Below are 27,082 nucleotides of genomic sequence, written 5' to 3'. Positions count from 1 at the left end.
ATAATTTCGTTGACATCAGAAGTTTTGAAACAGTAATCCGACCAAGAAAAAAAGAAAAGAAATCTCGCAGGTCATCCCATTTTGCATTCTTTTAATGCCGAACAAGACGAGGTTGGGAATAGCCATGACATGAATGTTCCACTGGAGAAGACACATTCACCAAGTTGTGATCTGAGGTGCCTAAAGGACCATTCACTTCGACCGTGTACTTGAAAGGGTTGTTTGTGACAAAACGATCAAGTGCGTTGGCTGTATAGTTAGAATTGTCCGGTATTCTGGTAAGTAAATGAACAATGTATGTGAGGTCATTAATAATTGGAAAGCCTCAGCATCTCGACCAGTTGGGTCTGTGTACTTGTAAATGGAAGCCAGCTGGAGTTGTGAACATTAAAATCACCAAGGAAAATTACCTCACTGTTAGGAAAGTTAGACTTGAGGAAGTCAAGTTGCAAAGAGAGGAAATCAGAGTTCCAACTGATTAGTGGAGTTGGGAGAACGGTAAAGACAACAGATGAATTTTACACAATGAAGTAGAGAGATTGTAAGCCAGAGAAGATCGAAGGGAGGAGAATTCAAATTACCAAGTCTTTCTCTCAGGGAATATCGGAACGAACATATGCACAAGTACCACCTTTGAGGCGAAAACAATCATACAGAGAATAATTTGGGCAACAGATGAGTAGTGGTTGAATCAATGGATAACTGAGATTCTGTCAGAAAAGGTACATGGGGTTTTGCAGATGAGCAGTGGAAATGGACATATTTGAGATTAGAACTGATTAGAACATCGTTAAGATTAGAACATGTGAATAAATTGGAAAAATGTATAGTTACATGGTAAATTAAGTTACACAAAAATTAAAACATCAAAAATGAAATTATAATAAGTAGGAAAATATAAAGAGAAATGAACATCACAACACAATTTGGAAGAATTTATTGCCGTTCAACAGATGAGATCCATTCGAAGAGAACGCGATGCTATTTGTAGCCCCTTTTTTGCATTCTTTCCGTCTTGGAATTAGCCATTTGGTTAATTCGAAGACGAATCAGTGCCTGAATTTTGGGGAGTGTGTGGGCAGGCAGGAAACGATTACAAAGTTTCAGGCGGTTTCATTCGAGGATTAGTGTGGGGTCAGACCTGATGGATGGCTGAGAATTGTTCCACTGACAGAAATCCCAGATGTTTGGGGCGTTTCACTGCGCTCACAAAAGAACGAATACAATCGCTAGAATAGGTGAATAAGTGCATTGAAAACACTTTAGCGTTTTTGAAATCGATTCCTAATTCAACGTAAGAGAAATCTGTTTGCGATGATCAGACATTTGGGTAAATAAATGTTTTAAAATGTTAAACGTGTGCGGATTCTTTTCATACTAAACCCCTTTAATCTCGTCCGAGCCCGGGATGATTTCACATAAAATAAAACATATTTCTCGCGTACACACGCTTCCTTTTTTTTTTTTTTCTCACGACGTGGCTAAGTTAGTCGAGGCTTGCATGTTTTTTTGTTTTGTTTTTTTATCACCGAAAACGAGAAAATCGACAACGCCATTACGCTGGAATATAGGAAAAGTCTATGTGGAAGTGCTTCTGGAAACTCGAACCAAAAGAGAGCTACTGCATTAAAGGTTCAGGGATGTGTTTTGCAGCAGCAGCAGAATTGCCCGTGTTAGAAACACTGAGAGACGCGGTAAAGAAATAACAAATAGTAATTGAGATTATGAAAATATAGATATTTTGCATATTTGCGAGAGTGAACAGCAAAATACTCCGCAATTTACTGTTCACTCTCATAATACAATGTAAAATCGAATTAGGTAAGAGTTGTTCTTTTCACTTGCGCTGTCTCTCAGCCAGCACCCAAGTGGACATTGTGTAGTTAATGATCACGTTACTCTTCAATTGTTTCTATCAGTGACTTTTCAATTTTTTTTTTCCAAGGTGAAGACCGATGGCTATGCACCCTTCTGCTGCAAAGGGGTTACCGTGTAGAGTACAGCGCTGCATCGGACGCCTACACGCACTGTCCAGAAGGCTTCGGGGAATTTTACACCCAACGTCGTAGATGGGCTCCATCCACGATGGCCAACATCATGGACTTGCTGACCGAGTACAGAAGGACGGTCGTCATCAATGACAACATCTCGGTGCCGTATATCATCTACCAGGGCATGCTCATGACGGGAACCGTCCTGGGTCCCGGAACGATTTTCCTCATGTTGGTAGGTGCTATGGTGGCGGCTTTCAAGATCTCCAACTGGTACTCCTTCACCTACAACATCATCCCCATCCTCTTCTTCATGACCACGTGCTTCATCACGAAGAACGAGATCCAGGTAAGTGTTAAATCGCCGTTCGTAAGACAACTCTTCGCACTCGTATGTAGAATTGGAAATAACAGCTAGTAATTCTCGGTGAATTCAAGAAGCAGTAAAACGAGTAATGAACTACGAGAACTATTTGTATGTACAGGTCACAGGATTTCAAAAACGATAATTTATTATTAACAAGAATTAATTCGATTTAAGTACCAATTAGATTTTCAACCATTCTTCTTTCTAAGAGTGGGCAACTTAAACGAAAGAAAAGACAAAAAATTAAATCGATCTCTTATGGGCTGCCGTTACGGATTTCCTCAGCGCTATTTACGGAAACAGGATCTGCAAAACAGATTAAACTTCATTTAAATGCAAAGAAAAAAAAGTAAATATGGGGATTAAGCAGAAGTCATGAAAATTTTTTTTTTTTTTTTTTTTGTTTAGCGCAAATGCTAAAGATCGAGGGTGGAAACAAGGCTCCTTTATATTTCATCTGCTTGTGATAAGCTCTCAATTCCCGCTCTCATCTACATTCTGGAAAATACTTCGGCATTACAGGAAACCTGTTAAAAACCATTAACCTCATCCTTAGGCCAAGACAACTCATCCATCAACCATAAATTCTTACAAGGAGCGTGTTATAACGTGGGAAGTACCTCAGGGAGGTGTCCTGTTCGGTTTGTTGTTAGTCGCGGCCCTTGAGCCTTTCCTAGCAAAGGTACACTGACCTATCATCATATGCAGATAACCTCAAATTATATATAAAATCAAATGACCCTGAACACTGGGTATTTGATTTTATCTGAACCCTGACGGCGACCCGCTGATAAATCAGCGAGTCGCCGTCCTGATCAACAGCCTTGGACCTATATTGCAGATAGGTCTTGAGCTAAACATATCTAAATCAGCCGAAATAACATTTACAAAAAAAAAAAAAAAAAAAAAAGAATCAAAATTGATATCAGAGCCTATCACAACTATTACAAACAAGAAAAGTGAAGTCTCGCACCGTCCTCGGCTTGACTTGGGACGAGGGCCTCACTTTTCAGAACCAGTTTTCGACTATGAAAATTAAGACTTTCTCGGCGACGTGGGCAATTCGACAAGAGCTGACGGGGTTACTCCGCGTCGATGTGCGCGGATTATACGTCCAGAGGTGCCTGCAACCTACGCACTGTATGCATCACCAATGTGGTCTTCTGCCCCGACGTTGTACATAAGCAGATTCCTGGTAGTCGAGTACCGGGTAATGCGATGGATGAATGGGCAATGCATTCATGGATAATTTTATATACTAACCTAAAGTTCACTCCTGAAGAGTTCACGTAGCATCCAGGAATATTCTTTTGTCTCAGATGCTAACTGGTGTGACCGATTCCTCCAATCTTCATGGAGTTATCGCTACTCCGCATGCTGGACGCAGTAATGACAACCCCTGCTTACCGTTACATTCTCTACTGTCCAACCTGTGCTCTCTGAAGAACTTTTTCCGAACTACGCAGTCCCCCTTTTCAATTGAACTAGAAAGAAGCTAGGAACTTGAACTTTATAAGTAGGATCGAATGAACAAAATATAAAATAACTGTTGGACATTTACTTTTAAATGATACTGCGAATAATTTCCTCGATTAATTTTGTCGATAATTACATTCTTTAAATACTGGAAATGATTTGCACTTTTGTAAATATCGTAAACATGTTTTGTAAATATTATATTGTAAAATGGCTATTCCTGCATTTTTGTACACCATTCTAGCCAGTCGGCTGTGTAAAAAGGGGTGAAAGCAAATACTTCCGATAATAATAAACGGATATGATAATAATAATAACAGGACTCAATTTTCCACAATGGTAACGGAAAAAAAAAAAGTCATTTTCGAGTTGGCTGTTCTTAAGCGATCGCTTATAAGATGCTGATTTGCGGCTCACCAGAGTTTGTACACCTCTTACGGTAGTGGGAGATCTCGTCGATCAAAAGTGAGTCGAACTGAAAAGCAAGCATACTCATCTGATCAATTTCACGCTACTATTAGGATCGTGTGCCTTCTCACGGGTTAAATTTCATAATTTAAAGTCAGGAATCGTACTCTGTTTCGCCTTGACCCTGCCACCACGGACTTTGAGGTTCAGTCCACCTGACAGATTCAGCAAATGACTCCCTCATCGACTTTTTTAACAATTCCAAATCATTGACGAACTGTATCGACAGCTATGCCTGTTCTCTTGAACTGCAAAGTGACTACCAGTTAATTATGTAGTTAATTACTTTTTTTAATGACCCCAAGTGACAAGCGATTTTTTCTGAGATATATGGAGTAATGTTTCTAAGCGGAAAAGTTTAATTTCCTTTCTAATGCCTTTTTCTCTTTTGTTTACATCAAGTAGTTCTTTCTTCAAGTGTAAAAGCAAGAACACAAAGGAAAACTACATTCTTTATTTAGTGTATGTGTATATATATATATATGTGTATATATATATATATATATATATATATTAATAGTTATATTTTTTTTGCGTTTTCTTAAGTCCTTGATGGTATTCTTATTATGATATTCTATATATATATATATATATATATATATATATATATATATATATATATATATATATATTAATTATTAACAAAATTTATTAACTTCTACAACCACTTTATCACTGGTGACACCACTTCTGCCTCAATGTGGCGGGGCCAGTAACCTGGGAGAAAAAAGTCTTTGTCCAAGGCTAAAAGGAACAAACATGGAATTTGATAATTTTCCTCCAATTGAGCCTTCACGTTCATGTTCAAAATTAAATGGCACTGACCATGACATCACAGTGCGGACTGTGATTCGTCATGGTCAGTGCGGACTGATTAAGAGCAAATGACTACGGAATGATAAAGAGAAACAGGAATTCTCTTCTTTCCTATTCTTCCACTCCTTGTCAAACAAATGCATGAGTACGCTCTCCCCATTTCTGATACAGAAACGCTTGGAAAGCTCAGCAGGTTCGCCTAAAATGGTGAAAACACTTAGATCCGGAAATTTACTAATTGAATGTGCGAGTCGTAAACAATCAGAGACTGCTGAACCTCTCAAACTTTGGTATTCCCGTGCAACTTACCCCACATGCAACACTAAATACCTCCAAAGGGGTAATTGCTGAGTGGGATTTGATCAACGTCACAGAAGATGAACTGATCCAAGACTTAAAAGAACATAAATTCACACAAGCTAAGAGGATTATGATCAGCAAAGATGGTCCGCTTGTTCCCAGGCGGAATATCATCCTTACGTTTGGCACACCAAGTTTTCCGTAGTATTAAAGCCGGCTATCCTAATTGTAGTATAAGACCCTACATTCCTAATCCCATCGGGTGTTATAAGTGTCAAAAGTTTGGGCACTCGCAGACCGTCTGTCGAGGGGATGCAGTGTGCCCAAACTATGGTTCAAAATCCCACACACAAACGGAATGTGATGCTGAAACACCACTTTGTCCGAATCCTCAAGGCCAACACTTCGCTTATTCAAGATCCTGTGAACTAAGGAAAACAGGAAAAAAAAAAAAAAAATCCAAAAATACAAGGTAGAGAGGAAAGTGACTTACCAGGAGGGTAAGTCACTTTCCTCTCTATGTAGCAAACTATGTTTACTACACCAAAATATACCTATGCAGGAACAGCAAAGAAATACCAGTCACAACCACCGAAACTGACGTGTCAGTTTCCGCCAACCATGTCCATTGCAAATTGGGCCCCACAAATACTCTCAACCTCGCGGCAATCTGCTAAGGAACAGCATGCGATAAATTGTGCCAACAACACACCAGTTACAGTACCGCCAACTGCATCGCGGTCTTCCTGAGAAACCATAAAAATTAAAACCATAAAAATTAAAACAGTCCCTATGCAGAAAAGTCGTTCAAATTTAACAAATATGGACACAAATGAAAACATCAGCCCGAATGAGCCAATCTTAGATTTGTACGCAAAGACGACATGGACACAAGACGTTCTATCTTCTCGAAAAAAGAAAGAATAAAATTGGAGAGAGAAAAACAGACTGGACATAAAAAGCAGACTGAATCAAACCCAACTGCTAAAAACAAATGGACATGTGTTTTTGTAAAGGGCGGCACCTAGAACATCTGTTCAACTCCGCCTCGTGTCTCTGTGAAGAACAGTATCACTACAATTGGGCCAGATGTGTGTGACGTAGGTTTGTGTGTATTGTGTGTGTGTTCTGTTGTTGTGTCTGGCCACTTGGCTACCCAGAAGCATCAGTCACCTGGACAGATGATTCTGGGTACTCGGCCACACCACGGGAAGGTGGGCCAGTCCCAGTAATGCTAAAAACAAATAATGGATCACATCGTACAGTGGAACTGTAGAGGCCTACGTAGCAACATCGACGATATCTATGACCTAATCCAACAGTATAGTCCGCTGAGCATATGTTTACAAGAAACTAATCTACCACAAGTAATTCAAAATATCAGTAACTGTACTGCCCTAATATTAATATTCAGTTGTTCTTGTTGTTAGGTTTTTAGGAGCATCAGCAACTAAGGCCATATTGTTCCCGGAATATGTGGCGGTCATTCCCTGACCTTTCCGCATCCTCCGTATTTGGTGGTCACTGGCTCGAACTCCGGTCTAATCGAGAAGCGTGTGCTACACACTGCAGCTCTTGCTCCAATATAGTCCGCTAGACAAGATTATTGGTTGGACTAATCGTGGAAATGTGCTCCTGTTCTTAAGATTATTTAAAGTATTTTAAGCCACCCTCTGCTATAAAATTATGTGCTCTTTAAAGATGAGTTGTTAAATTTTGGGTGTCGGGATCGTGAGGTTGTTGCTGATATCATTGAGTGAAGTGTTCTCTTTCATTATTTGAATACTATACATAGGAATACATATAGTTAACACTGGAATATATACCGTTGTTTAATTTCCCATTGACGTTTCATAGGAGAAAATGGCTACCTGAAAAATTTTGTTTAAATATATCCGTGGAGATGGAAAACACTAACTAGTGCTATCTCAGTAATACATAGAACTGAATAATATTAAATATAATATAATTCAAAATATACGTATTTTGAAGTTGTTTGATTGTCTTTCGGGATATTTTGAAAAAGAGAGATCTATCCAGCTATAAGATTATTTATTTATGGCTTTTGTTTTTCTTCACTAAAACATACTCTTAAACATGGATACGGATTTTGAAAAGTCTTTAACTAGACGTTATGCCGCAGAGAATTCGTCTTCCGGATCAGAGTTAGTGGATTCGGTGAGGAGAAAAATCTCCAGACAATGTAAAAATGTCTAGAGGTAAGAAAACGCCCTGAGTGCTTGCTCCTCGGTTGGATAAGGATAAAAATCCTCATGTGTGGGTGGAAGAGTCTACTCCATCGATAGAAACGGATGTCAATCTTATTACTTATAGGATTAATACGGATAATCCAAATAGTTCTAGTGAAAATGATGTGGTTCAGGATTCGTCATTTACCGAGGGTTTGGACCTCGGAGGGTCGATTGAGGCTTCTGCTGTATATGCAGCGGTAGCCAAAATCCGAAAGGCTTTGGGAGAGTTTGTCAGCTGATTCAAGCAAAGTAACAAAGTTGGCCTCAAATCGCATCCATAGTTTGTGGGCAGATTTGGAGGCAGTCACAACAGCTTTATTGATTGACAATGAGCGATTAAATGCTAAATCAGCGGAACCAGAAATTCTAGGAAATCATTTTGTTCAGCTAATGGAGAAACGGGCAGCTTCTCACAGATTATTTGCTGATGCCGTTAGGCATAATTTGGTTTGTGAGAATTCTAATAGTGATACTATTGTTAGGGTGGCTACCATGAGGCGCAATGGGTTGTGCATGTGTCCTCGGTTAGTTCTCGTGGTATTTCGGACCCTAAAAACATTGTTATACTTACCTACAGAGAATTCTGCTTTGGCTTCGAGCTAAGACGTCAGGAATGCGGTGGCAGATGCAATTAAGAAGGATTATAAGAATATGGAAATTAAAAATATTCGTCTCCTGAGGAATAAAGGGGTTTTATTAGAAACCACAAACTCAGAAGATGCAACTAGGATAGGGAATGTTTCAGCTTTAAAAGAGGTTGGTCTATCGATCGAGAGCCTAAAATGTCAGATCCAACAGTGCTTGTATACGGGGTGCCCAAAGAGTTTACAAAGGACGAAATCCTGGAGCATTTATATTATAAAAATTTTAAAGATTATGAATTTACCCAGGATGAGGTAAAAGATGAAGCCTAATAGATCTACCGTAACCTGCCTACAGTCATTATCACAGAAAATACTTCACGCCTGGAGTGACAACGAAGATCTTCACACCGTTTTTCTGGACATGAAATCTGCTTTAGACTCAATCCAAATAATACTCCTTCTTGCATTACTTGAGAGATTCTATGGGATATCCAGAAATATGCTCGAGATTCTCAATAATTTGCTATCTAGGAGATTGCTTCACTTCAAAGGCGATGGCATTACAGTCACTAAAAGCATCGAAGTAGGGATCCCACAAGGTGGTTGTCTATCAGCCTTATTATTTGCAGCAATATTCGTTCCACTAATGGATCAAATTCCAGCTTTTCTATCTTATGCTGATGATATTGTTTGCTACTTGTCATGCAAACGCCATGTTGGTGATTCACAAGAAAGACAAACCGCCTCTGAATCTGTAAACAGCTACCTAAATACATTCTATAAGTATGCTAAATTTTTTGGCCTGTCAGTCAATCCAGAGAAATCAAACTATCTCATCTTTACGCCAAGTCGGATGACTTCTACTGATGCTTCATCTTCTCTACTTCCAGAATTTGCAGGAAATGTCCTGACTCCCACAGACAGTGTCAAATTCCTAAGAGTAATCCTTGATGCCAACCTCGCATATAAAACACAAATCCAAGCTCAGTATTCCAAAGCCCTGAGAGCGTTCTGGGGAATGAAAATTGATCTGTGCAAAACGCACAATAAGAAAATAATCAAGAAGTACCTCGCAACTTACTTCTGTAGTGTACTCTCCTATGCCGTGGAAGTTTGGTCGGAGGCACCACCCACCAGCCTCAGGAAACTATGGGGCCTCGAATTCTGGGTGCTCAAGTGGTCGCACCAGATCTACAGAACATCTAAATCTACTCTCTGGTGCAACCTGCAATATACGCCCGCAGTCCACAGAGCCCATGTGCTAAAAATAAAGTCATTCCTTCATTTGTGATCAGCTAAGCAGGATCACATCAACATCTGGAAAACGGTTGGTTGGCGTTTGCCAGGCAGACATCTCCGTAGTACTCTCTCCTTATGCTCAAGGCTTCAGCGGTTACAGAATTTCAAGAGACACTTCCCTAATGTGACTCTGGACACTCAACTCGCTCGACATCGACTTGTGGACTATAGACAAGGCATATCGCAATGGCATCTTGTCCTATCTTGCTGTTTGTATAGGACATTTATGTAAGTACCGATCTTAGTTAGTCGATGTCATTTCATTTTCTGCTCAACTTGTAGTCCTTTTTCGCTGTACTTACTACTTCATTCATTTTTACATTTTGACTATCTTTGCTTTGATCTATAATTATTATTTAGTTATTATTTCATTTTATTTATTTATTTATTTTTTTTTTTTTATAAATCAAAATCACTTGTATAAACAACCAATTGTAAGATTCCTCTGGCTTTCTGTGTAAGGAATCACTATTGTATAAAATTTATGTTAATAAAGAATCTTATTATTATTATTATTATTATTATTATAAGTAATTCAGATTTAATTCTGGATCTGGAACTAATGCAACTAATTGGGTCATTGGTTTCAGCCCTCGATTATATAAATGCTTGTTTCATAATGAAAGAATTTTCCTTGGATTCGGTTCACACAGGTTTCGGAAATTCACGGTGGTGAACAAATGTTTTAGATGTCTGGGTTTTGGACATGGTGCACAGTCATGTTCACACAAGACCGTTTCTTGTGGTCATGTTTTTGCTGAGTGCCCTCACAAGGAGGATCCTCCACAATGTATTAATTGTAAGAAAAGAAACAGAGATTGTAATCACTCCTTTACGGAGTGATTACAACCATTAAGTGTCCTGAGTACATGAGAGCAGTGGAATTAGCAAACATGCGTATCAATCATGGATAATAATTCCTCTGATTTTACCTCTGGAGCTTTGCAAGGACATAGTGATTTAAAACGTTTGCAAATAAATGGTCAGCGCTGACGGGCATTTGCTGATGAAAAAGGGTGATTGCCTTGGAGCATTGTATAGACATTGTTTGTATCAAGGAGCCATTTTATTCCTCACAAGTGGGAGGGGTAGCCCATAAGATTATGGGTTTTCCTTCTTCTACTAGAATAGTAGCTGCTGTGGATGTTCCTCCAAAATCGGCTATTGTGATTTTTAATCAAGACCTTGTTGTAACGTCAATCACCGGTTTGTGCTCGGCGTGTATGACCAGCATTGTTGGGTCTTCACAAGTTTCTTCTTTCTGCATTGTGTCACTGTATTGCCCTCCATCGGAAGATATTCAGATAGCGCTTCATAATTTGGAAAATATTTGTTTAAGATATGCATCCCATAATCTCATTGTGACTGCTGATTTTAATGCAAAATCACATTTTTGGCACAGTGGATATACTGATGTGAGAGGGAATCAATTTGAAGACCTCTTATTATCTCATAATCTTGTTGTTCAAAACCTTCCAAATAAGCCGTTCACCTTTTCAACTGTAAATGGAGAGTCTAATATTGACGTTACTGTGACATCTCTTCGTATGTGCGATTCTATTTTGAATTGGGAAGTCAATTCTGGCTTAGTAAATAGTGGTCACCGTGCAATTTCATTTGATCTCTGTTTCGAAGTAAGGGAAAAGAGCTTCGCAACGAGTGATCTGTCTAGATTTTCTATGGACTGTGTTAACTGGAAAAATTTCAAAAATTATTTGACTACGGTTTTCGATAGCGATAATTGTGAGATACCTGGAGAGAGTTTAAATGATATGACAGCTTATGAATATGTAAACTATGTACAGTATCATATTTTCCAGGCTTGTGTGCACTCCACCAGGAAAAAAAGGACTAAAACGTTGTCTGTGCCGTGGTGGACTCCTGCTTTGTCTGCTCTGAGGTCTCAGGTATGCCAGGCTAGGAAAGTATACCAAAGAAATAGACATCTCTCTAGTGTTGATGTGGAATCATTTAAAAATGCCTATAAAGACAGAAGAAAGGATTTTCATAAGGCTATTGCTGAGAGCAAGAGAACTAGTTGGGAAAATTTGGTTAATGAAGTTGGTAACAGAGATCCCTGGGGTCTCGTGTATAAAATTTCTTGTAATAAATTGCTTTGTTTAGAAATATACAACACTGTATTGAACAATAATGATAAAACATCGGATTGGTTTTCTACTGTGGAAACGATCGTTAAAGACTATTTCTTCAAGATCTTCTTCGCGCCTCAGTAGCCAGGTGGGAAGGAGCAGTAGTGCGTAGCACACGCTTCTTGATTAGACCGGGGTTCAAGCCCGTCACCACCAAATACGGAGGATGCGGAAAGGTCAGGGAATGACCACCGCATATCCCGGAGCAATATGGCCTTAGTTGCTAATGCTCCTAAAAACTAAATAACAAACAACAACAAACATCAAGATCTTCTTCAAGATGATTCACCTGAACAAGAGAAGATCCGCCGGGTGAACTCTGAGTGTTTACACGAGCAGGTGACTCTGAAAATGAACTTTTCAGTTTGGTGGATTTCTGTGCAGCAGTAGCTAAATTGAACGTTAAGAAATGTCCAGGTTTGGACTTAATTGAAAATCAAGTAATCATTAAGTTTTATGATTAATTTCCTCAAATTATGTTAAATTTGTTTAATAAATGTTTCACTGAAGGTACTTTTTCCAAGACCGTGGAAGATGGCACTCTGCTAAAGAAATTGCATAAGATTGGTAAGCCCATGTCTGATTCGAGAACATACAGACCAATTTCTCTGGTCTGTATGCTCTATATGATTGTCTGGTCTGTATGATGGTTCGACTGTTGATGATCCTGCTCAGATAGCAAACAAACTGAATGAGTATTTTGCATCTACATTCACACATGAGGAATTATTAAGGTTTGAAAATGGCAGAAGGTTATCAAATTGTAGCAGGATACTTAATGATTTTGCAGTAACTGAAAGCAAGGTGGAGGAGAAATTGTTGAAGTTAAACATAAGAAAAGCACCTGGGGTGGATGGGATCTATCCAGTTATATTAAAGTAGGCGGCAAAGCAACTAAGCAAACCCTTAGCCATAATTATGAGAGCATCGTTGGACTCGAAGCCCCCACGGACTGGAGATGTGCAAATGTATCTCCAATTCATTAAGGGGATCGAAGGGTGACACGAGTAATTACAGACCAGTTAGTTTAACTTCTGTTCCAGGTAAAATAATGGAGTCACTGGTTAAAGATGCATTGCAGGATCATCTAGACAAGACTGCAGCAATAATTCAGACACAGCATGGGTTTGTTGAGGGAAAGTCTTATCTGAAAAATTTGATAGGATATTATGATGTGGTCACAAAGGAACTGGATGCAAAAAATAATTTTTATATCATATATTTGGATTTCAGGAAAGCTTTTGACACTGTTGCGCATGGAAGACTATTGTACAAATTGGAGCAGAATGGTATTAACGGTAAGTTGCTAGAATAGATAAAAGGATGGTTAAGTAGGAGAAGACAGAGGGTGGTAATCAATGGGTGCTGCACTTCTGGGACTAATGTTATTAGAGGAGTCCCACAGGGTTCCGTGTTGGGTCCACTTTTGTTTTGTATATTTATCAATGATATTTATGAAGGTATATCAGGCTTAATGTGGAAGTTTGCAGATGATACAAAGGTCGGCAGGGTTGTTAATGACAGTAATGGCATTGTGCTACTGAACAGGATCTAGATAATTTGGGCAGATGGGCTAAGAAGTGGCAACTGAAGTTTAACCTTGACAAATGCCAAGTACTACATATGGGTAGAAGTAACCCCAGAGAAACGTACCCAACGTGTAGTACTACACTTATGGTGGTAGAAAATGAAAAAGACCTGGGAGTAATTGTGCAGGCAGATATGAAGTTTTCTGAGCAATGCTGCCAGGGCAGGTCATGGGCTTTTGTCAATGATATATAGGAATTTTGCTAGCAGTGAAAAGGAAGTGATTATCCCTCTGTATAAGGCAATGGTCAGGCCCCGCCTTGAGTACTGCGTACAGGTCTGGAGGCCTCATTTTAGGAAGGATGTAGATTTACTTGAGCGTGTACAGAGAAGGGCAACAAGATTGGTGAGGTGATTGAAGGGATCCGCTTACCAAGAGAGGCTTAAGTTCTGCAAATTGCAGTGGCTGGAGACTAGGCACCTGCGCGGTGATCTGATTGAGGTGTATAAGGCGCTGAATTCTGATGGGATCCTTCCACTTGTTCAGATTACGAACCTAAGGGGGCGTAAATTCAAATTAAGAAAAGACAGATGTAGAATAATGTGCGGAAATTTGTCTTTAGCTAGCGGGCGGTTAATTGCTGGAACAAATTTCCATCTGTCGTTGTGGAAGTTGACAGGTTAAATAAATTTAAGGAGGAACTGGAGAGGCATTTGTTGTTCTGCTGATCAGCATGGATTTAAGAAGGGGCACTCTACAGAGGACACCATAACATCTTTTAAACTACATGAAGGATTCTTCTGATAAATATGTTCTTATGGTCTTTATAGACTTTGAACGAGCATTTGATTCAGTATGGTGGGAAAGTGCCCTTCAATCTCTTGTGCTTTCACAGTGTAATAGCTACATGTTTAACACTATAAGGTATACTTTCAGGACAGATTTATTACTGTGCGTGCACGTCATCTGTCATATTGTGCCAGTGTCTCGAGAGGTTGTCCTTGTGGGGGGGGGGAGGGGAGATAGAGGTCTTTAATTCTTATTTTGTTGATTATTATTAAATATTCTTTTTTTAATATTTTTTGTTCCCTTTTATTTATATAGACCTTTTTTCCTTATACCCCCACATATCTGACTTTGCTTCACAGGAGAATTCTGGATTCAAGGGAACTTCTCAATTACGTATAATTCCCTTCGGGAAGGCTGAGTGTTCAAGAATGACGAAAACACACATTAATTTATAACATAACATAGTTTATTTACACATATATATATATGTGTGTGTGTAAATAAACCTTCCCTGTCCTTATTAACTCATTTTCACAAAACACCAACAAAATTTCAACTGTGTCTTTTCTAACTCATTTTTACTTACCCCGATGAAAAAACTCAACTGTGTGCCTTCTTGGCTGCGTGCGCTCTCTTTTTGTTTTCCGAATTTGTGTACCGCCCTTTTGTGTTGGCCCCCCCTTCGCTCAGAAATTTAACCACTCGTTCTTCAATATTTAAATTTACATCCCAACTATTCGCTAGTGTGGGTTTCCCATGCTATGCCCATCCCCGCTAGATTCAACCTCCCATTTTAATATCACTATTCCTTTCCCAGGCCGTCTGTTGCTTTGGAGTTCGTCGCCATCTTTCTGTTTCACTTAACACCTTTACTTCCTAAGATGCCAAAACTTGCTATCACCGACAGCTAGACGCCAGTCTTAAATCTCATCGGAGCATTTGTCCCATATTTACTACCCGTCTCGTCTCCAGATGTCACCGATCAAAGGAATGTCCCGACAAACTCAGTCCTTTGCAGTATTGTTCTTTCAGAGCCATAATAATTCACACGTACTCACTAGCTGCTACATGTGTCCCGTTGTTATATATTCCCGTGTGCTCGGAGCTGAGGTGCACCCCTTCTGCTAGTCATTTCTTTGTTTACCCCTCTTTCTTGTGACCATGTCTAAATTTAATCCCTAGTGAGTGACCCATTATCTAAATAACATTCGTGACTAGTCATGTTTCGCTGCTCTATATTGCTATATTAGAAGCTTTACTTTTAATTAATCTCTCTTTTGTATAAAATATTTTACTTGTAAGATTTTATATCTTACATCCTCAAGGTTCGGTTTTGGGACCTCTCTTTTGGAATGCAGTTTTAGATCAGTGGCTTGTTAAGGAAAGTACAGAGTTTGCTAAGATAGGCTATGCTGGTGACCTTGTGATTGGAGTTTCTGGGCGCTCCAGACTTATATTGCAAGGAAAAATACAGTCCGTTTTAGATAATTTAATGCAGTGGGCCAATTTAAACAAATTGAAGATCTCTGCAAGTAAGACTTGTTTTATGGTTTTTAAGAAACAATTTGATTACGGCAGACCTCCAAGAGTTCTTTTAGGTGGAGTTCAGATTCCTTATGTTGCTGAAACCAAGTATTTGGGATGAATCATAGATGACAAACTTTCCTTTTCCCATATGTTTCGCACCTAAATGTAAAAGTAAGACAATTTACAGACCCAATTGCTAGGATTTCTCGTAAGGAGTGGGGATTGTGTTATAAGACTATTTTTCTCCAGATAGTGGCATATGCGGATGTTGCTTGGTTTTCTGTGGTAACTAAATCTAGGATTCGGTCGAAACTTTTATCGCTTCAGCGCTCTATGTTATTAACTTTATTGAAAGTACCTAGAACAGCGTCTACAAACGCCCTACAGGTAATTGCTGGTACCATGCCTTTGGATTTATTTATTGTCTACAGAGGGTTTTTGTACATATTGAAAAAGGGTATGCTGTTAAGGTTTTTGGAGAATAATATTAAAGAAGAAAAACAACGAATATGGAATAAATTAATGGATTTATGGCAGACCAGATGAGAAAGTGATGATGTTGGAGCTGTGACGAAGAAATATATTGCCCGGGTGAACTATGCATTGTCAAAAAACGTGGCACCTTGGTTTACGCTTTCTATGTACACTTCTTATTTGCTAAAAGGACACGGCTCACTTAGGGCCAAATTATATGAGAGAGGGTTGGAGACAGATCCTTTCTGTACATGTGGCGAACAGGAGTCTTGGATGCATGTAATTTTTGTATGTCGGGAGTATGAAGACCAAAGACGGATTTTGATGGCGCATATTCCTGACTTATCATTTGATACAGTGTATTTGCTTATTGCAAATCGTGACTCTTTTCATTCAATTCAGGAGTCTTCAGCTGCTGTTTTTGCAGAGGAATACAGAGGAATGTAGTGTGTTGGACGTGTAAGTGTTATGATGTGTTCTGTTATGTTATCGGCCGGTGCCTATGAGAAGTTTGCCATTTACCTCCCCAGATCCCAAACTTCTCCCTCTGTATTCCTCTTTTTCCACTTCACTCTCTTTTTCGGGCAATCTCAGGTGTTATGCCCTGGGCTTGCCCAGCAGGAGATAAATGATCCTGGCCGCCTCCACGTGGCGGGGATGGGGGGGTGAGACGTAGTGACCAGGTGTTGCTGCTTCTTACCTGCTAAGAGCCAGGCACCGGCCGATAACATAACAACAGAACACATCATAACACTTACACGTCCAACACACTACATACAAGTGGCCGGTTTTGGCATAAGCTTCAACACAAGAAGTACAATAGCGGCTTATGGGGGAAATCCTGGAATCCGCCACAACAACACATGAATATTCCTGAATATCCCTGCTGTTTTTGCAAGACGAACTGTTCTCAGAGCATTTCTTTGAGAGGAAAACCTGCCTAAAGCTCAGGAATACTATGTGAAGTCTCTACATGGAAATCGCCTTGAAAAACTTCTATAGCCCTACTCTACAAGCTCAGATTCTACCGGGGAAGAAATTAAATGATACAATATATATTTCCTGAACAGTTAGACTACTGGACAGTCTTTACAATTGTACAAAACAGAAATACATGTAACTATTGGTAAGTAACAACTAATGTTGCTGTAAAAACGACTGTAAATAATTCTCAAATTCTGTTGCTAGAACTGATCAGAGAGAGAGAGACTGGTAAATCTCACTGTAATGTAAATAGTGCAATCAATGTTAACAGTATTTCCTTGTTAATGCTAAACTAAATAGGGTAACTGATATATAATGCTATTGAAAACTGCAGAGTTCTTTAAAAATTGTTTGTCTTGGCTGTGTAACTTCAATGGGTTTTTGGAGCTCCAGCCTTTTTTTTTTTTTTTGCGGGCTCTCAGGCCTGGGAGCAGGATTGCTGGCACCCACTGGTATTGCCATTCCTCCAGTGGGTGCGGGATTTCGTGCACTTTGGCATGTAAAAGGATAAAAAAACCCAGGCTTGGCTACTCGTGCCTGGGGACAGGCAGCAGCTGCCCAGGTGTTCGCTGCTCCTCTGCACAGGTCCTACATTCAATACAGATCCACTAGGTGGAGATGGGCTATGCCTAGGGGCCACCCTTGATACCAGAACACACACATGTGTTTTGTACAGTGTTTCCTCAACTGTATTCTGAACAAAAGATATAATATAAGACAAGATAATTATATATGAGAATGAAAAGGTACATAAAATTGTATATAAATTATTGTATATGTTTCTTGAGATTGTACATAATATTTGAGTGTGTAAATCAATGAAAAAAAATGCTGCTCCTGCCCACCTGGCTATGGAGGCGCCTTAAAATTCGAACACCCGCCTTTAGAAAAAGAGCTTTTATTGTGTCATTTAATATTTCGTACTGATACCTTTTGCTTTTATGACGACCTTTAATCTTCGTGGCATACTCTCGACCAGCATTTTTATAAATGTCAGGTGATTTGTTCCTCCACTCGGCCTTTAACAGCTACCAGTTCCACCTTGTTCTTTGGGCGATATCGACGTGCACGTACCTGACGATCCAGTACATCTCAAGCCTGCTCGATGGGGCATCAGATCAGCACCCTGCGCTGGCCAATCCAACTTTTCCACACATTTCCTCAAACCACTCAATTACGACCCTAGCAGTATGGCATGGAGCGTTGTCTTGCTGATACAGGTATGGGTCTTCCCTGAACACATGGGTTGTGTTAGGGCGGCTAAGAGGAAGAGCAGGTGCATGTATACTTGCGTGTACACCAATGCTAGGAGTTTAGTAAATAAATTTGATGAATTTGAGGTATTGCTCAAAACATCAAAGGCAGATATTGTTGGGATATCAGAGACGTGGTGTCACACAGATATAAGGAATGCAGAACTGGAATTTGGGGAGTACAATGTCTAAAGAAAGGATAGATAGGAAGGGAGGAGGGGTTATGCTATTAGTTAAGAAACACATAAAATCTAGGGAAGTGCATCCAGTCGACATGCTGGACAGTGTAGTGTCGAGTCAGTTTGGTGTGACATAAGCATTGGGAGATCAAAATTGAGAGTAGGAGTGTGCTATAGGCCTAATGACTCTGATGAGTATAATAAGAAACTGTACATAAGTATTGCCATAATGTTGGAAATGCATAATTGTCCAGGATGTCCCGGTATTGCACAGCATAAATGGTTTTGTCGATAACGACTAATGGGCCCAAGCCAAACCATGCAAGGAGCCCCATACCATGGCACTGCCTCCACTAAACTTCATTGTTGGGAGGATACAATCAGGAAGGAACTGTTCCCCCTGCATTCGCCATACCCATGGCCATCAGACTGGGAGAGTGCGAACCTCTACTCGTCTGTCTATAGGACGCTCTTCCACTGCTCTACAGTTCAGGATTCGCGCTCCTTACACCATGTTAATCGGCGTATAACATTTGTTTAGGTAATCAATGGTTTGTGACCATTGTAACCCATACCGCGAAGTATCCTTCGTATTGTACTAGTGCTGACATTAGTCCCAATACAAGAGCCCAATTAGAAATTCTCGCGAATGCAGCAGTAACCAAACTGCAAGAATGGACGGAAAGGCATCGACTCACCATATCGGCCACCAAGACCAATCCATCTTACTTAAGGGCTACCTAACCCCAACTAGACCGCCGCAAATAAGAATCAACAATAGAACAATTCAGCTAGCCACAGAACTAAAATATCTGGGTGTTATCCTGGACCGTAATCTATCTTTCACCCCACACCTAAAATATATACAGGCTAAGATGAAAAAATATGCTGGCATGCTTGCGAGAGTCACACGTCGCGACTGGGGCCTAAAAAGGCGCACCCTTGCGATCCTTTATAAAGCAGTCATTATTCCAGCAATCACATACGCCTCCGATGTCTGGTTCCACAAAGCCTCAACAGTGGTAAACCGCAGACGACTGGATATTATACATAGACCCATCCTATTAAAAATCACCCGAACATGCAAGACAGTCTCTACCCACGCACTACAAGTGATCACGGGTGCTCTCCCTCTTGATCTTGAGGTGACTCGCACCGGCATACTTCAGCAACTTAGACGCGGCAAAGCCACAACCTTCCAGGACCACACCACGAACCCGGCAAATAATTGTAAAGCTGAGAAGTACAGGCTGCAAACCTACTTAACATCAATATGGCAACAACGCTGGACGATATCTGACAAAGGAGACGTCACCCGAAGGTTCCTCCCAAACTTGCAACGAGTATACCCAAAATATCCCACATGGCTCTGCCCTGGTCTGCATGTCACCTACCTTCTCACTGGACATGGAGCCATCCGCTATAAGCTTAACCTCTTCGGACTAACAGATAACCCAGCATGTGCATGTGGCTCCCTTGAAACCTGGGACCACCTGCTGCACGAGTGTGAGTTGTATGAAGATCTTCGGGGTCAATTCATCACACGAGTCCGCTTCAACCCTTAAAACCAAGAGCACCACCTATTAGAAGACGAGGAAACCTACAATGCCCTCACTAACTTTGCACAGTGCTTATTTGCAAGACGACAGACTCTACCTATGCCACCAAACCCAGAACAACCAGAATAAAACAGCATACATGCATACTGAAACTGAATATTGATCCATGGACGGGACATTGCATGTGAGAACTGAACCAACGAATGACATAACCTGCATGGACCGCCACCAAAATCCTGGCTGACTGTCCGGATTTCCTACTTGCTGATCTATGGACGGAGTCACCACCGACGAGGACAAACTCGCTGAACAACGGACGGGACTTGTATCCCATGAGTGAATACGTAACCAGAACTTACATAAATCATTACCAAACCTAGACCAAAACCTTGGATGGAAACACCCTCGCTGGGTTCCCGGATGGCACAACCCTGTTGCCTCAGCACCTGGCCTGTGGCCTCTTGCATCCGTGCCCTATTGGCGATCTGGGCCAGTCCCCTTGACTGGCCTACTATTTTTCCCTCTCCCTGAGTGGGAGGGGGAGGAGATGGTTTTGCTGTCTCCTCTCCCTGAGTGGGAGGGGGAGGAGATGGTTTTGCTGTCTCCTCTCCCTTCTTCTATCCCTTTTTCCTTCTGGTGGGGCATAGGCATGCCCCACTGTAAACTGGAGTTGCCTTCCCTTTCGGCTCCATATTTCTATCTATCTCCCCCCCCCCAGTCTTCAGCCTTCTCCCCACTCTATCTCACAGCAACGTGAACACGCCCCACACAATCTAAAGTGACCAATCAAAATTATTTCGCCGAACATTCTGGACTTCTCCCTAGCGCTTCCTGCGACGCGTATGCGATCATGTTTTTTTATTTTTTTTTAGGTCATAGCCACTGAAATCTTAGGAAATTAAGTGGCAGGACCTGCCAGAGTGAACTATATACTAGTGGGTACTTGGTCTGCCTCCACGGGGCGAAAGTGGGGCAACGTCGGGCCTCAGTAGGGGTCTGGCGGCTAAACGACCAGAAGAACAACGGTACAAGGCATCACACATACACAAAGTCCATACACTTTTAAATCTCTGGCATTTCCAGTCAACTGGTTCACCCACAATGTAAACTACGCGGAGATGGGGGAAACCCCTGGTGCCGTTTGACCCTAAACACACTTTACACTTATTAGTCCCAATACTCTCACAGAGGGTTTGCGTGACATGAGACAATGGCAAATTACGATTTGGTGGACAATTCTTTGCAGAATTCTCTTGTTCTGTTCTGTTAATTTCGGGGCTTACCAGGCCATTTTAGGCAAGTTCAATCCTATTCCTCTGCCATTTGCATATGACGTCACTAACTGTTGACCTAGGGTTCCCCAGAGTGACTGCGATGTCTCGTAAAGAACGCTTGCTTAAGTAGCATCCTACTGTCATTCCATGTTGGAAGTCTTAATTCTGTTGAACGTGTCATTTGGCATGCCCACTTTTGCAATTGTCTGTTCGAAGTCAAGTGTGCATATTTATAGCAGGTTCTATGATGTGTTGCATGCATAGCACCTGTTTCCCCATCCATGGGAGGGGGGTGTCCGGATTTAATGGTAGGGCAGTATATATCAGCATAATAAAAATAACAATGTACGTTGAGGTGTGGCCATTCTCGTAAACTCAATATCTACTACACACATTCCACTGCAAACTTTATTAGAAGCAGTAGCAATACGGGTCTTCTTAGGAATCATGTTAACATTAGTTTCAATCTACCTATCACCAAACAAAGAATATACTTATAATGACCTAGGAGAACTTCTACAGATCCCTCCTCCGTTTTGTTTATTAGGTGATTTTAATGGAATCTAGGGCTTCCCATATACCATCCAATCTAGGGCTTCCCACCTACTGACAGACGAGGCAAACTTTGGAATCACTGCTTGACAATCATTAGCATTAGTAGAGGCATACGATGCAAGAAAGCAAGCTTATGCAGCATCAGTCAAAAAAAAAAAAAAAAAAAAAAAACAACCCTCTCATTTCATCCCTCCATTTATTCCAAATACCTGTCCAGCTCAGCCTTAAATTTATTTAGGATATTAGCTTCCACAACAAAAGATGGAAGCCTGTTCCACAAGTCAACTACCGCTGGCTAAAGGCAAATTTCCGCACATGTATTCTACAACTATCTTTCCTCAATTTGAAATTGTGCCCCCTCAGGTTCTTAGTCTGAGAAAGAGGAAGAGCAAGCTGAATCAGCATTCAGCTTGCTCGACCCATTCAAGGCCTTATACACCTCAATCAGATCACCTCGCAGGTGCCTACTCTCCAGACGCTGCAATTTGCAGATTTAAGCCTTTATTTGTAAGAGCACCCCTTTATTCCCCTCACCAATCTTGTTGCCCTTCTTTGTACTCGTTCTAGCAACTCTACATCCTTCCTAAAATGAGGCTTTCAGACCTATACGCAGTACTCAATGTATGGCCTGACCATTGACTTGTACAAGGGGATAATCACTTCCTTATCCCTACCAGCAAAATTCCTGTATATCATCGACAAGACCCCATAATCTATTCTGGAAGCCTGTTTGCACTGCTCAGAAAACTTCATATCTGACTGCACAATTACCCCCATGTCTCTATCATTCTCCACTACCCTGAGTGTAACACCATCCAGTGGTACATTTCTCTAGGGTTATTTCTACCCATATGCAGCACTTTGCATTTGTCAATGTTAAACTTCAGTTTCCACTTCTCAGCCCATTTTCCCAACTTTTCTAGATCCTGTTGCAGTAGCACACTGCCATTACTGTCATTGTCAACCTTCGTATCGTCTGTAAACTTGGATATTAAACCTGATGTGCCTTCATCAATGTCATTGATAAATACAGAAAACAACAATTGGGACTAGCACCGAAACCTGGTGGACTTCACTAATAACATTAGTTCATGAAGAGCAGTCTTCCATGTGCACCACTGTCAAACGTTATCCTGAAATCGAAGTGCATGATATCAAAATATTTTTTTGCATTTAGTTCCTTTGTACTGCATCATACTATCCAAAGAATTCATGTCATCCACATATTCTAAAAGTTTCTGATGTTTTTTTGAGAAGACATTACCTAATTTCTCTCTCTCTCTCTCACACACACACACCACCTGGATGTGTTTTTTTTTAGATTTGAAGGCCAGTTATGATTAGATATGGCTATCAGCATTATTAATTAATATTATGAACTGCTTATTTTAAGATTAAAGGCGAAACCACTTTTCGTCCTTCTGGCCATTTTAAAGTGCAGAAGGATAGAAATCGAAAATGTCAACCACAATTGCACCGAATGTTCTTACAGAGGCATGTGTATGTATTACAGAGGCATATCACAGAAAGGGGAGTACTATCTCCATTACTGTTTGTAGCACCGTTGGACTATTTTTGGCAAACCACCAGGAGTTTCCGCCTTGCGCGAATGTCTTTAATTAATTCATTTAATAAAAATATCCTAAAAGTTAGGGACAAAGCTGCCGAAGATGTCCGAGTTATTGAAAATTATTCGCAGTCTGATTAAAAAAAAAAAAACACACTAGAAAATTGCGCGGATGTCGTTCACTCAGCCGAAAACAAAAATAATGACTCAATAAATGGCTCAACTCTTGTTCAAGTAGAGTCCCCACCGAACCTTGGTCATACATGGGATGAGGAGTTAATATTCAAACAGCATTTTAACAAGACCAAAGCGAAAATGTACGCTGTAATTTGAGGAGGGGAGAAACGAACTTGTAGGCACCAGAAACCGTGGACTGCCTACGGTACGTCCAGCCTTGTGTAGTCCAGATACCCGCTCATGTTTCTATGATATGGACATCTGCTCTGACTAGTTATGTCCCCAGAACATTCCTCAAGAGGGTGAAAAGAAAACTATTTACGGTGTCTTGTTTCTAACCGTAATCTGATTTCCTGGAGAGGGACATTTATATGCACATCACCTATATGCATATATAAATATAGGAGTGGGGCTAGGGCGAAAAAGAGCACGAGTAAGTGGTAAAAATAATCGTAGTTGGAAATCAGAATAATGCAGTTGTCAAAAGATTGTGGAAATTTCAAGTGTTGGTTCTACTTCATAATCTTTGTATTATTCATTTAAGTAGAGAATATGTAAGAAATGTCATGTTTAACGTTAATGATCGCAGTGTCCTGATTCAGTAGAATTTGCACTGCCTAGTTTTTGAGAAATTAGATAAATCCTGGGAGTAAAAATAGTGTTCCTTATCTGGAAGAATACTGATGTTAACCTCAGTCGGGCGGAAGAAAAGTGGGCCCTGGAGGGACTGAGAAGACCTGTTGTACGGTTTCCTCAGTCAAGAAAAACGGTTATACAACAGCTACATTTTGTAGTTCCAAGGAAAACGTGTTTTATAGTAAAAGTAAAAAAAAAAGTAAAGTGCAGCCATTATCAACCCACTGCAGGGTGGAAGCCTCCCCAACAATTCATGCTGAGGGAAATGGACCATAATCTGCCACGCTGGTCCAGTGCGGGTTGGCAGATCGACCGTATTCAGGGGCTTGAACCCCGGTCTACTCAAAGAGCGTGTGCTACTGCACTCCCGCTCCTGCCCACTCGGCTACGGAGGCCGTGTTTTATAGTAGTGTTTATTAAATATTATTTAAAACTCTCCACAACTCCCTCTTCCGCCAAAATTGCCGCGTTGAATTTTTCTGCCCCTATCCACTGTGTCCAGTTTGTCTTGGAACCACACCTGAAATTAGGGGTGCGTCTATCAGCTGATGGTCGCCGCTATTGCGTTCACCGATCGCTTCAGCTAACTTCCGGTCTGCGTCTGCCTGTCCCGAAGTTAAGTGTATGCATTCCTATAATTCTGTTTTTTTTTAAATTCAACTTATGGTATTTTATTTTTATTTTATTAATAACAAGATACACAACAGGTAACCATTAACAGTGTATCTGAGATCAGATCAATAAACATAATAACAATAATATGAAATCCAACAGAAAGATAAACATTGATATAGATTCAAACATTAAAATCGTATGTACAAAAGAGGATTGCATTATGTTAAGTTACCGGTAAAACAAGTAATAATTAATCCGTTAGAGAATAGAAAAATAATATAACAAATAAAAAGCTACAATAATTAGATGTGAGCTAGTCACTTTGCAGTTTAAGTGAAGAGGCAAACTTGTGGATGGAGTTCATCAGTGACTGGTAGTTGTCAAAGAAGTCAATGCGAGAGTCATTTGCTGATTCTGTTCAGTGGACTGAACTTCATTAAGTCCGTGTTGGCAGAGTCAAGGCGAAACGGTGTAAGGTTCCTGACTTGTCTACAAGGAGCATTGAAGTTTATTTTACTCAGGATATCAGATGCTTCATAAATTCCAGTGATTACTTTGGCTAGGAGGGCGATGTCAGCAGTAACTCTTCTAGTGCACAGAGGCCTCAGATGAAAGTAATCACACAGCGATTCATAATTCACTGAGTGATAGAATAGAGGATTGCGGTACGTGAGGTAACGGACAAAGTTTTTTTGGACTGCTTCAATTTTGTTAGTTAAAGTCTTTGTGTGAGGATTCCAGATGGGTGAACTGAATTCAAGGATTGGCAGAACAATAGTTTTATAAAGGATAACCGCATATCTGTAGTTTTTGAACTTGTATGTGTTCCGTTTGATGAATCCCAGTGTTTTGAATGCTTTGCTGGTGATTTTAAGGACATGGGCATCGAATTTAGCACTGCTGGAAAAGAGAATCCCTAAGTCGTTAACTTGGTCACACCTTTCGATGATCACAGAGTTAATACTGTACTAACCCTTATGTTTCAATCGCTGAAACTATGTGAGAGACATTCACTGTTCATCTGAAATTTTCTTCCTTCCCCTCCCCCAGGACATTCCTCAAGGTTATCCTCATTTTGCAACGGGGCTTCCTCCAGTTCGATACGAATTTCGTATCGAACTGTGAGAGGGAGGAACTTGAACCAAAGGAAATTGGGAAGAACACTGAAACCATAAGAGCAGTTATTTAATCGGATAAAATCAATCTCATTTAATTTGCCCGGTGTTCATGTAATAGTTTTCGTTAATCTATGAAATATTACTTCTTTGAAATATGCAAGTGTTTCGTCGAGTGGGTGTGAGCTAATTCCTCAAATTTCTTTCAGATTCTGGTGGCGCAGATCATGAGCGCGTGCTATGCTTTACTGATGATGGCCGTCTTGGTTGGTACGTCCATCCAGCTGACGGAGGACGGAATTGGCTCCCCATCGTCCATCTTCCTCATCGCATTGTCTGGCAGTTTCTTCATCGCCGCAGTGTTGCACCCCCAGGAGTTCTGGTGCGTGGTACCCGGACTGCTCTACTTCTTGAGTGTGCCTTCGATGTACCTGCTGCTGATCATTTACTCCCTCGTGAACCTGAACGTGGTATCGTGGGGAACAAGGGAAGTACAGACGAAGAAGACAAAGAAGGAGATGGAAGAGGAGAAAAAGGCGCAGGAGGAGATGCAGAAAAAGAAAAGGAAAAGCGACATCTTCGGGTGGCTCGGGCTCTCGGGAAGTGACGACGATGACGAGGAGGGCAGCATCACGCTCAGCCTGGCCAACCTATTCAAATGCATGTTCTGCACGTACCCGAAACCCAACGAGGAGAAGGCGCACCTCATAAAGATAGGGGACCAACTGGAACAGCTGAACAAGAAGATCGGTAGCTTAGAGAGGCAGCTCGAGCTCGCCCATGCCATCCCGTTCAGAAGGAAAACCTCCGTGGGTCGAAGCTCCATCCGCGGCGGGGGTTCCGACGCGGGACTCTCCGCTGTTGCAGAAAACGAAGACGATGAGGGAGGTTTCGAGTCGGGGAGCGAAGAGGACGAAAGCGAAAGACTGGGTAAGTGCAAAAACGAAGTTTAGGTCCGTTAATTTTCGGTTTGTTCGGAGCAGAGCCGATTGCGATGTTGCATCAGGATGCGTGTCCCGTTGAACAAAACGAAGCCGCCGGCGATGCTCCAGTGGCAGATGCAACTCTGCCACCCAAATTAATTTTAGGCTGAAATTATTTTGGCGGCCATTACTTTTTTTTTTTTTAAATATCGTCAATTAATTCT

At 40.8% G+C, this 27,082-nt stretch overlaps 1 protein-coding gene across 1 annotated transcript in view; it reads left to right on the top strand.

The window, feature by feature from the left end:
• kkv (hyaluronan synthase-like protein kkv) overlaps window positions 1-27,082 on the top strand; it is a 401,584-nt gene that overhangs the window by 349,510 nt on the left and 24,992 nt on the right. The window contains exons 13-14 of the mRNA XM_090387806.1: window positions 1,946-2,340; window positions 26,145-26,865. Of these exons, the coding sequence (XP_090243932.1) occupies window positions 1,946-2,340; window positions 26,145-26,865 (1,116 nt within the window). The remainder of the gene's footprint in view (window positions 1-1,945; window positions 2,341-26,144; window positions 26,866-27,082) is intronic.

This window comes from Mastigoproctus giganteus, chromosome 13 (assembly GCF_048544385.1).
Source record: "Mastigoproctus giganteus isolate SK-2022 chromosome 13, ASM4854438v1, whole genome shotgun sequence".
NCBI classification, from domain to species: Eukaryota; Metazoa; Arthropoda; class Arachnida; order Uropygi; family Thelyphonidae; genus Mastigoproctus; species Mastigoproctus giganteus.
This window is presented reverse-complemented; position numbering and strand designations above follow the sequence as displayed.